General features: G+C 51.2%; 2 protein-coding genes across 2 annotated transcripts; one reads left to right on the top strand and one right to left on the bottom strand.

Annotated features, from left to right (window-relative positions):
* Positions 1-21: 21 nt before the first annotated feature.
* Positions 22-5,231, bottom strand: LOC109256582 (uncharacterized). Its single transcript, XM_019432040.2, has 4 exons — positions 3,889-5,231; positions 2,791-2,949; positions 2,623-2,667; positions 22-1,697 (listed from the first exon to the last, which is right to left on the bottom strand). Exons 1-4 carry the CDS (start codon positions 4,030-4,032, stop codon positions 1,443-1,445), a joined length of 603 nt encoding a protein of 200 aa, XP_019287585.1. The 5' UTR covers positions 4,033-5,231; the 3' UTR covers positions 22-1,442.
* A 147-nt stretch (positions 5,232-5,378) lies between these two features.
* On the top strand, positions 5,379-8,287 carry RPS16 (ribosomal protein S16). The gene is made up of 5 exons (XM_019432041.2): positions 5,379-5,513; positions 5,650-5,751; positions 7,698-7,794; positions 7,901-7,948; positions 8,078-8,287. The coding sequence occupies exons 1-5, from the start codon at positions 5,466-5,468 to the stop codon at positions 8,221-8,223; spliced, it is 441 nt and encodes a 146-aa protein (XP_019287586.1). The 5' UTR covers positions 5,379-5,465; the 3' UTR covers positions 8,224-8,287.
* Positions 8,288-11,696: the final 3,409 nt, after the last annotated feature.

The following is an 11,696-nucleotide window of genomic DNA, read 5'->3' on the forward strand; positions in this document are numbered from 1 at the left end:
ATAAGCATCGAGACACCTGGATTCAGTTTACAGAAATTTAATATGCACCTGGTTACAGAGTAAGATGGTGTGGTCAGGCCAACAGTGGGCTCACAAGACGCTATCAGGGAACGAATACACCACAGGTGTGTCTGTGCGAGCACACACTCCTTGATCCAACAATCTCAGCCTGAACCCAAGACAGACGGGAGGGGCTGGTCATTCTATAAAAATGTTTTCCCTTCTATGAGCTTGGTCCCCACATGTTTATACATACTTAATAATTAGGCTTCATGCGTCTAGTGGAGCCCAATGCAGGGCTTGAACTCGTGACCCTGAGATCAACAGTTGGACGTGCAACTGACTGAGCCACCCAGGTGCCCCCAGGTTTGATTCTTTTACACACCAGCTCTTTAAAATAGGATCCCACATGTAAAATGCCTATTGACACTGCTGCAGAAAGCTATTTACTCCAGGAAAGTGAGGGAGCAGTAATTTTCTCCTCATAGAAGGTTCTTCCTTGGTGTCTCAGTGGTTCTCAACCCTACCACTACGTAAGAATACGTAAGAAGATAGAAGAGAGATGTGCGATAGCCCCAAAGTGGAAACAACCCAATGTCCACCATGAGGAGAATGGATAAACCAATTCGGGTGCGTTCATACCATGGAATAGTAACAAACTGCTGATACGCACGTGAGTGAATCTCAAAAACATCATGCTGAGTGAAAGAAGCCAGACACTAGAATATGTATAGTATGATTCCGTTCATATGAATCTCTAGAGGCGGCAAAGCTAATTCTATACGGACAGGAAGCAGATTAATGGATGTCTACGACTGGACGTGAAGACTGGGAAGGCGCATAAGGGATGATGCTTTGGGGTGATGGAAATGTGGCTGTGTATATATTTGTCAGAACTCATTGAAATGCACGTTTAAAACGTATGCTTTTTACTGTATACAAATTACATACACATCAATAAAGTTGTATTTTCAATAAAGTTGATTTTCAAACTATAGCTGTTCAGGATGCACCAGAGACCAATTATCAACATCTAGCCTAACCATCAGTGTCACCCGAAAGCTCTCCAGATGGTAATTATTTGCAGCCAGGGACATGAGGCACAAGACTCTCCCTGTCCTGTAGGGGTGGGGTGAGGTTGGAAGACACCTGTGCAATGCTTTGTCCCTTCCTGGAAGAGGAGAGAGGAGGGAGTACCTCAGATGGAGAAGAGGGGCAGGTGGGGGCCAATTTACCTAACCCCCTACCCCTGTAGGTCAGAGACTTCAGGCTTCAGATTTTCCTCCTTCTCTCTTCCCCTTGGTTCCATGGGCTCCAGATGGGGGCCTCTGGCCCAGAAGGAGAAGGCTTTGGATTGGCAGCTGGGGCTGGAGACCAAGTGCCCTCTGTCTCACACCTCCCAGGCCCTCCAGCAGTACTAGGGCGTCTGTGTCCTCCCAGGCTCATGCTGAGGGCAGGTGCCTAGCACAAGCCCCCTGTAATAACTCCAAGAGCTTGGCCAGAAAGAGGGGGACGGGTCTCTGGGGATGTCCTTCACAGGGTGGACAAGGACCCTGGCCAGTCACCCACAGCCGGGACCCCAATGCATCCAGCAGACGCTGTAGCCGGAACACAGCAATCCCCATGGATCGGCCCTCTTCGAACTGGATCACAGAAAGCTCCAGCCGGAAGCATCCCAGAGTCTCAGCAGGACAAACCTGTGGGGACAGAGTGACTTGGTGTCTCTGGGCAAGGGTCTGATCCCAAATCCCCAAACCCAGGGTTTCTGAATTACGTCCTGGCATAAGCCCCTTCACCTCTTTGGGCCTCAGTTTCCTCATCTGTAAAACAGAACTCTGAATAATCCCTATCTTCAGGGATGATGCTAGCCTATACTGTCTGTGCCTGTGTAAGTTAGAAAATGACACTTCTTGGGGCACATGGGTGGCTCAGTCGGTTAAGCATTCAACTTCGGCTCAGGTCCCATGACCTTGTGGTCCGTGAGTTCGAGCCCTGCCTTAGGCTCTATGCTGACTGCTCAGAGCCTGGAGCCTGCTTCAGATTCTGTGTGTCTCTTTCTCTGCCCCTCCCCCACTCGTGCTCTGTCTCTCAAGAAAGAATAAACGTTAAAAAAAATTAAAAACAATAAATTAAAAAAAATAAAACAGTACTCCTTAAAACACTTCCAAGTGCTGATTTTGTCGGAACAAGATATTTCATTGCCATCAACCAGAAATTGACAAAAATATCCAGGATGTGGATGCTGACCTTGTTGTGGGATTCTTGTGCAGTGTACATCCTTCACATCCATACATGGTGGCCGTATCTACCTCATAGGGTCAGGTCAGTGTGAAGACTAAGTAAGCTAATATAGTTAAAGCGTTTAGACCAGTACCCGGCAGAGTGAGCACTATTAAAAATGTCGCTATCATCATCAGTATCTGTTGTTAGGTGCCAGCTGCTGTTCTCGGGGTGGGAGACAGCAGTGAACAAAATGTATTTGTGATGGCCGGGAGCTGGGTCAGCAGCTGGACAGCCAGAACACCAGCCTGCTGCCTCCTGCCCCAAACATACATGTGTTCTCAGCCTAGTGGAATTTCCCTAAATTTCCAACTCCAAGTAAAAAGCTAATGAAATACTCACCGAGAGATCATCAGGGGTGTAGAGAGTGCCATCATTTTTGTTTCCCTACAATTGGGGGCAGGGAACAGAATCAGATCTTGGAAGGGAGAGCCTGACCTTTCCTCAAACGTGCCCCACACCCTACCGCCTCCCTGCCTGTCTGCTGGCTCTCCCCTCCGTCTTCCTCACCAGCATCTTCATGATGGCAACAAGGAAGTAGAAAGGCTCCCGAGGGCAGAGGGGTGATCCTAGGCCTCCCAAGGGCCGTACCAGCAGAAGGATGGTCCAGAGAGGCCACATGGGCACCCTGCCCACCCCCCAGGCCTTTTCTGGTCCCAGCCCAGGGTCCTGGAAGCAAGAAGTACAGGAACACTTGAGTGGCTCTGTCGGTTAAGTGTCCGGCTCTTGGTTTTGGCTCAGGTCATGATCTCACAGTTCACGGAACAGAGCCAGTGTTGGGTTGTATGCTGACAAGCTCGGAACCTGCTTGGGATTCTCTCTCTCTCCCTCTCCCTCTGCCCCTCCCCCACCACGCACGTGCGCACAGGCAGTCTCTCTCAAAATAAATAAACTTAAAAAAAAAAAGAAGTACAGAGAGATAAAGAAAGCCGGAAGACTGAAGTGTCCTGTCCCCTTCGTGTCCATCTCCACTCAACCCACAGATACTCAGGGAATGTTCTTCAAGAGGCCAGGGAAGATGGTGACCCTAGAGTAGGCCCCAGGTCACAGGCCTCCCTGACACCTCTCCCCCACCCCCCCACAGGAAGATATAAGACTGAGTAAGGGTGTGAGGATCAGCCTAGAGAAATTGGAGGGTTGGGAAGACCCGTCCCCACCCTCCCCACCGCCCAAGAGATCTATCAGGCAGTACGGCGTGTGAGTGCCTGTGAATCCTGTGGCCTGTCTTCTCAGTGGGAAACACCTATGCTAGGCTTTAGACATATTTGCAGGTGTATATTTGGGGGGGGGGGGTCCTTGCTCTCTTTTCTACTTCTAGTTCTTTTTTTCTTTTTTAAATAAATGTTTATTCATTTTTGGGAGAGAGGAGAGAGAATGAGAGGGGGAGGGGCAGAGAGAAAGGGGGGGACAGAGAATCTGAAGCGGGTTCTGTGCTGACAGCCACAAGCCTGATGGAGGGCTCAAACGCAGGAACCGTGAGATCATGACCTGAGCTGAAGTCAGACACTCAACCAACTGAGCCACCCAGTGCCCCTCTACTTCTATTTCTGTATCAAGTACTGTATTTCTGTATTTCAAATATCTTGAAATCTCCATGCTTGTCTGTACCTGTCTGTCTTCTTTCTCCGAGGACTGGTCTCTCTGCCTCCGAATCGCCGTCACTTGTGTTTTCTGGATCCATCTGTAATTGATCTTCTGTCTGTCCTCTTTCTCCTCTTCTCCATCGGCCCCTTCTTTGTCTTTCTCCTTCATGTGTGCCCGTCTCTCTCTTGTGCTGTGTATCTGCGTGTGTGTCCTCCCAGGTCAGCCTCTGGATGCTCCCTTCCTTCACCTCTCCCCTCTCCCACCCTTTTGGAGCTGGACTCTGGGCTGGAGGATCCTCCCTCCTGCCACAGACCCACCTACCAATCTCCACCCTGTCTCCATTTTCCAGGCACCAGGTAGCGACCACACCCCTTTGAACCTTGAACCTCGGATTCTGCTGCCAGGGACACTGAAGAAACTGTGGGCTCTCTGCAGCCCTGATAAAGAACCCTTTTGACTGGGAAAGGAGTATCCTGTGTGTGGGGGAGCCAAGGGGAACCCAATCCTGAGATTCCTCAGATGGGATTGGGGGGACTGGGGATGGAGAATACTATGGGGAAGGAGCCTGGAGAGTTGGGTGATTTGGGGGAGTGAAGAGATGATTTGAAGGACCCCAGAGAAAGAGGGATTTTAGGGTAGAGACCTTGAAGAGGGGGAATCTGGAGGGAGGGTCTCTAAGAAGTGGAGAATTCTGGGAGAGGGAAATTCCAGGGGAGGCAGTTGCTGGTTAGAGGACGCTCTGAAGGAAACGGAATTCTTAGAAAAGGTAGATTCTGAAGGAGGGAGCTCTGAAAGGGAGAGAAAACTTGTGAAAGGAGATTCTGGCGGGGACGTTCTGGAAAAGTGGACTGCGGGCAGTGGGAGATTCTGGGGCCCTTGAGTGAAGGAAGATTCAGAGAAAGAGGGGCGGGTCTCGTTGAGGGCTCTGAAGAGGAGAGTTCTGGGGGGCGGAAACTGAAAACGGAAGGAAATTCTGGTGAAAGGTAGATTCTGGGGGAAGGGCTCTAAAAGGATTAAAAACATTCTGGGAGAGAATTCTCGAAGGAGGTGGGTTCTGAATCCTGAATCTGGGAATCCTGGCTGATTTCCTGCTGTGGGTTCCGTAGGTGAGATTCCGATGGAGGAGGATTTGGGGAGAAGAGTGTCTAGAGGGCAGGATGGAGTGTACAGGGGAGGATGATTGCTAGAGATGAGGGGCTAAGAAGGGCCCTTTCCAGAGGGTGAAAAGCGACATTTTGGGTGGAGGAAGGGGAGGGAGAGTATTAAAGAGCCGAAATGCAAATGAACCGGCCGCTACCAATGAGGACCGAGAATAGGAAGAACAGCCTCTCCTCGCTCTACTTCCGCGACTGCACGCGGCACATTTCAGGCCCCGCCCCTTCCACTCACGGGTCCCTCCTCCTCCGCTCGGGGGCCCACCTTCCCGCCGCGAATCCGAAGTCCCGCCCCTGGCTACAATAGGAGCCGTAAAGCTCTCTCCCGTCGCGACGCAGCACCCAGAGCGCCTGCGCAGACCCTGAAAAGCGGCCCGGGTGGCCCCGCACTTTCCTTTTCCGGTTGCGGCGCCGCGCGGTGAGGATCTCTTGTCTACGTTTGCAGCCATGCCGTCCAAGGGTCCTTTGCAGTCTGTGCAGGTCTTCGGCCGCAAGGTGGGCCGGGCGCCCGATGGGAGGGGCGGAGGGAGGCCGGGGTCTGCAGAGGTCTGTGGGCAGGGTTCTGGGGTCCACATGGGAGCCGGGGGCCGAAGCTCACGTGGTTCCGCCGTTTCGCCCTCGCTTTCCACAGAAGACGGCTACAGCCGTGGCGCATTGCAAACGGGGCAACGGCCTCATCAAGGTGAATGGACGGCCCTTGGAGATGATCGAGCCGCGCACGCTGCAATACAAGGTGCTGGGATTGAGGGTGGGCGTTTGGGTTGAGTAGGGGGGCTCTGGAGAGAGATACTTAAGTGGATTCCTGGAAGTGATCTTGGGAGGCTGAGGGATCTGGTATCAACAACGGGGTGTATAGAAGGGGGAGTTGGGGGCAGAGAAAATGGGGCATTTGGAGATGAAGCTGTTTTTGGAGGTTTCAGATATTGTGCTAAAAGCTTGAGTTGAGAGTGAAAACGTGGATGTTGCAGATTAAGAGGATGGTTTCAAAAGTGGGATATGGAAGCTCAGTGACACTTGGGGACCCAATGGCAAGAGGAGTTTGTGTGGCAAGTTGATGGGGTCGTGTATCCTGTATACAGTAACGTTTGTTTTAACTGGTAGAGTGTGTATACATTTTTTGAGAACAGTAATTAGTTTGTTAATAGATACGGTCTAAAGGTAGGGTTTAGACATTGTAGGTGCTTAAAAAGCATTGGGAGAACAGGACCAGAATTTCTGTTTGTTGTGCTTTGCTGTGAAAGGGGTTCCTTGCCTGCTTGTTTCTGTTTTGGCCTCGGTTTTTTCAGCTCAGAATGGAACGAGTGGAGTCTGTTTTTTGCCTCTCTTACCTGTGTTGTTAATTTGAGGCATGTAACCTCGGTTTTTTTTTTTCCCTTGGGTCATCCATAAAATGGGGATCATTTCTCCCTTGAAGGGTTGTTGTGAGGGTAAGTTAGATTGTCCGGGTAAACTTCTTGGCATGTATGAGAATGCATTTGTTTCTTCTTTAAATTTTGTTGCTTTGTATTTTATTTTTATTTTTATTTTTTTTTGATGTTTTATTTATTTTTGAGAGTGCAGGAGGGGGAGGGGCAGAGAGGGAGACAGAAGATCTGAAGCAGGCTCTGCCCTGACAGAAGAGAGCACGATGTGGGACTCAAACTCAGCAACTGTGAGATCATGACCTGAGCCAAAGTCTGACACAACCGACTGAGCCACTCAGGCACCCTCTAATTTAATTTGTTAAATTTTAGTGTAGTTGACACGCAATGATATGTTTCTGGTGTACAACGTAGTGATAAGAGTGTCACTTTTAAACGTGAAGGATGATATGTGTTCCAGGCTTAGTTAGAATGTCATATGGTAGTGTCTGAGATCTTTCTGTGTAGCAGATATCAAGTGCTGTGGTTTACTCTTCTCGATTGTCAGTTTTATGAAGGTTTTGTTGTGTAACCGGTGTTGGGGACCCAGCAGTGACCCAGGTGACCCCAGGCCCTGCCCTTATAAAGCTCCGAGTCTAGTGGAGGAGGCAGACTGGTCCCAGTATCAGACCCTGCTCCAGGGTAGTCAGGGCTAGGATGGGGGAGCCCAGAGAAGGCATCTGGCTCGAACCTGGGTGGGAGGATAAGTACAGGCTTCGTGGGGGGGGGGGGGGAGGTGGGGAAGGGGGTCGGAGGGACGGGCAGGGGGAGGTGGAGATGGGAATCTGTGAGCTGAGAGCTAAGACCTAAAGTATAGGTCAAATAAAAGCTTCCGGGCACGTGCAAAAGGTGTAGAGCTGGCAAGGGGAGAGCAGAGCACACAGGTAGTGTAGTTGTAATTTGGAAATGTGAGGCTCAAAGGGCTGGGTGGAGAGCCCAAGGGAGGGAAATCCAGAGAAAGCACCTGACATGGCCCAGGAGTGGTTTTTCACTGTTCCAGGCAGGTATGGTGGCTGTAGGGGTTTTCCTTGTTGAGCTGAAGTGCCAGAACTGGTCCTGGAGATGGGGACTCTGAGGCCCAGAGGGACACAGATGGGAGGGCCCAGCTCGGGTTCCCTTCAGCAGTCTGTCATCTGTCTTCAAATCGTCCCTGCTCTCCTAGCCGTGCAAAGAGGTCAGCGATGGCAGAAGCTACTTGGAGAGAAGTAGGGTGCTCGGTGCGGTGGCTCAGCTGCCCAGCCTGTGATCTAAAATTCTGTCATGGCCCTTGTTCCTCCAGCTACTGGAACCTGTTCTGCTTCTGGGCAAGGAGCGGTTTGCTGGGGTGGACATCCGAGTCCGAGTGAAGGGTGGCGGTCACGTAGCCCAGATTTATGGTGAGTCGCCTGAACGGGGCATACGGTGGGAGGTGGCTCTGAGAGCAAAGCCCTACTCTCGGGGCTTCCCAAAGCTGATACGTCCTTTTGTGTGTCTTCTTCACAGCAATTCGCCAGTCCATCTCCAAAGCCCTGGTGGCCTATTACCAGAAATGTGAGTAAGAATGGCTCCTTCCCATCGGGTGGGTGGCAGGCAAGTGGAGGACCAGCCCCGCATTTAGCCCCAGAGACCAGGAGGGTGCTTCCAGGGTTGTCTCAATCTTCACTCTCCTCTCATCCCCAGATGTGGATGAGGCTTCCAAGAAGGAGATCAAAGACATCCTCATCCAGTACGACCGGACCCTGCTGGTAGCTGATCCCCGGCGCTGCGAATCTAAAAAGTTTGGTGGTCCTGGTGCCCGTGCTCGTTACCAGAAATCCTACCGATAAGCCGATTGTGAGGATTAGGGTTCACCTTTATAATAAACAATTGTCATGGGACTTGAGGTTTCAAGGACTGTGCTGTGGTCGTTTTGTGGTGGGTCTTTGACTAAAAGAAATGCGAGAAACAGCCCGGCTCACTGCCGGTCTGGATTGTAAGGCTTTCCAGCGTTTTCAGAAGACACCACGCCTGGGTTAGTGTGGGTGGGTGGGGAGGCGGGGGGGGCAAGCTTGAGACCCAGTCTCCCGCGCTTCTAGTAGAGTCCAGCGTGCGGGCACCGTGGAGGCGGGGTGGTTCTAGGCCATTGGTTGTGTGGGGTGTCCTCTTGAGTTGTTTTTTTTTTTAGTCCTTTTGCTGCTGTTGTGATGGCGTGTCAGGGAATAGCGGGGGAAATGTGTAAGATCAGTAAACATTAATAGAAACTTGGGTGCAGCCTGAAGTCAACTAGTAGGGCCGTAATCGGATTGGGAAGGGATCTTTCCTAATGCCAGTCTGTAGGTAGATAGACTGGAGATGTGGGAGGGGTGGGATCCTTCTGACTGGCTTCATCCTTCAGGATGTCAATACTACCTCCCGGGAAGGGCCCCCTGTGGCCTCTTGAAAGCAGGTCCCGATTACACTCATTGCGGCAACTGTCTTTACTGGGCTCAGAATGTGGGTCTGAGGACTTGTTCATCTGTTGTGCCTGCCACGTAGTAAGAGCCAACATATCGTAGGCTCTCCCTTGCTACCACTGGGCTACACGGTATTTCCGTTGTCGAAAGTTCTGTGGACAGCACTGGTGTATGTTTAAGGAAGCAAAATGTTGCTTGTGGATTCAGTTACTTTTGGTTTTCCCTCCCCATTTTTACAGTGAAGCTAATGAGCTTCATTGGGTGGGAAGGGCATCTCTGCCCCATCAGCCCTTGCAGCCAGCCTGGACACCTCCGCCATCTGTCCCCAGGCAGGGTCCCACAGGCTCCCCCTGCTGGGGGTACTGGCGAGAACAGCGTATGGCATCTGGACATTGATGGAGAGGGGAAAATTTTAACAATTTTTTCATGAAAGAAGGAACTTGAAATTTATTGACCGGTTGTCTTTTCGGTATGTGCCCCACTCACTCTAGTAGTCACGTGCAGCTGGCAAACTGGGCAGCGCAGATGAGAGAACGTTGCCGTCGTTGAGGAACATTGGACTGGACACGGCACTGATGTGTGGGGAGCGTATGCAAATAGCGTTTCTTACAGATGGACGGTGGGGTTGATTGGTACCAACCAAGCGCCAGGCTGAGCATTGTTAGGTATACTTGACGTTCCTCGTGAGGTGGCTGACAGGCTGGTGTCTAAATGTTAGGTAAGAAGATTAGCCTAGTGGCCATGTAACTGCAGCTCAAGTTTAAATTGCAGCTGTAGTTAACGGGTTTGGATGGCATTAACCTAAATGTCCCGGAGAGGGCAGGAGGCCACTACCCTTGCACTTTGAGCCTGATCGGTAGCTCTGAAGACGGCTGGGCTTGCAGTGGACGAGCAAGGAAGGTGTTCCTGAGGAGGTGTCGGAGCTGGGGCTGTGAAGCAGGTAGGAGTCAGGCAGGTGGGAGTAATGGAGTGGGGGGGGGGGGGGTCAGGGGTCAGGTGGGGCTTAAGCCAGCCTGGTGTCCCTGGTTTCCTACAGGGTTCAGAGACCCCCTTACAAGACTCTTGGCTCCCTGCCAGAGGCACAGCTGGGATGCATCTTGCATCTGAAAATGCTAAGGGGGCTCGCCTCTCTTTCCCCTCTTCAGGCTTTGGAGGAGACGGCCCCTTTCTCCCTCCCTGCCGCCTCCTCAAATACCGGGAATTCCGGCGCCACTGGGAGCCCAGGCCAGGCTGAGAACTTTCCTTCAGCTGGGAATGTGCAGCTGGGGGTGGAGGAGGGGAGGGCCGCAGTCCTGACCCTGGCGAGGCTGCGGTGCAGTAGGCCCAGGCCACTCAGCCCAGGCCCTAGTGTATGGCCCAGTAACCATCTAATAAATACCAGAAGCCAGCAGCTAATACTGAGCCACGCTTTGTTTGGGATACTTGACTCTGCCAAGAATCACCTAGAGCCCCTGGTGCACTAGGCTGCAAGCCCTGTTCTGGTAGGGAAGGGTTTTCTTGAACCAGGCCTGGCACAGGATAGACACTCAACAGCTCAGAGCATGGACTCGGGCTACGTGGTGTGGATTTGAGTTCCAACTCTGTCCCTTAGCAATGTGACTGAGCAAATCCCTTATTCTCTATGCCTCTGTTTCCTCATCTCCACAATGAGGATCAAAAACCATCCTTGTGGCACACGGGCAGCTCACTTGGTTAAGCATGTGACTCTCGATCTCAGCTCAGGTCATGATCTGGTTCATCGGTTCGAGACCCGCGTCGGGGTCCGCAATGACAGTGCGGAACCGGCTTGGGACTCTCTGACGCTCCTCCGCTCTCTCTCAAAATAAAAAAATATATATAAAAACTTCAAGAAACCATCCTCATGTGCCTTTTAGAGATGAGGATTCAGAGTGAATGAGTTCACATAAAGTGACTAATGCCTGAGCTATGCAGTTAGCACTCCATAAGTTTCCACTTTTTTTGTTAGCTGATTGTTAAAACTTCCGATTCCTAGGCTCCTGCCCTGGAGGTTCTGATTCCATAGGTTGGGACTATTGGGGGATCTGTTAATTTGAACAATGCCCCGATGAGTCAGGCTCAGATACATCTGGGAAATGAGGATATGCTCACTGTATCTTTCCAATGATCTTACAAGGCAGGTACTGTTGTCCTCGTACAATTGAGAAAACCCAGACTCCCAAGGGAGGTTATACACCAACTAGAAAAGTCAGGACTTGGAACTCAGCTAGGACACTGAAGCCGTAGGGAATTCCAGGAAAAAATAAATAAGACAATGTGCTAAAAGCACAAGAGGTTTAGCATTCAATGAACAAAGCTAGTATTCCAAAGAAACTGCTTAACTTAGGCAGCTCGCTGGGCATGCCATTGCTGGGAGGGGGCCGAAGGATTCTAACATAAAAGTCTTTTGTCTCTGACCTGAATTTCTTTTTTGGGGGGCGTGGGGGCACGCCGGGGCACTCTAGAGGCCCCAAACTAGAGCGAGGGGGTGAAGAGATCCAGTGTGTGTAGGTGGGCACAAGAATTGGAACATTCATGACGTCGGGGAGTGGTTGTCCAGAGAACTCAGATGTGGAACAGACTTCCAGAATCCCAAACACATTCATTCTGGTGTCCGCATGGACTGGTCTCTGAAATTCTGTAGTCCCAAGACCCAGTATGATCTAAGGAGGGATGGGCTGGCGATAGAGAACGTTGGATGGCTGCCCTGCCGGATTAGATGGTTGGGTGAATGAGACGTAGGAGCGGCTGGAGGTGACATTGGGAAGGGACAGATGGATGGAGAGGGCTGGTTGGAGAAAACAGGTGGGATAATGGAGGAATGGATTGGTGTTAGAAAGGATACTAGATGGGGTAGGGGTAGGGTGATG

This window comes from Panthera pardus, unplaced genomic scaffold (assembly GCF_024362965.1).
Source record: "Panthera pardus isolate Hobbes unplaced genomic scaffold, ASM2436296v1 HiC_scaffold_18, whole genome shotgun sequence".
Lineage (NCBI taxonomy): Eukaryota > Metazoa > Chordata > Mammalia > Carnivora > Felidae > Panthera > Panthera pardus.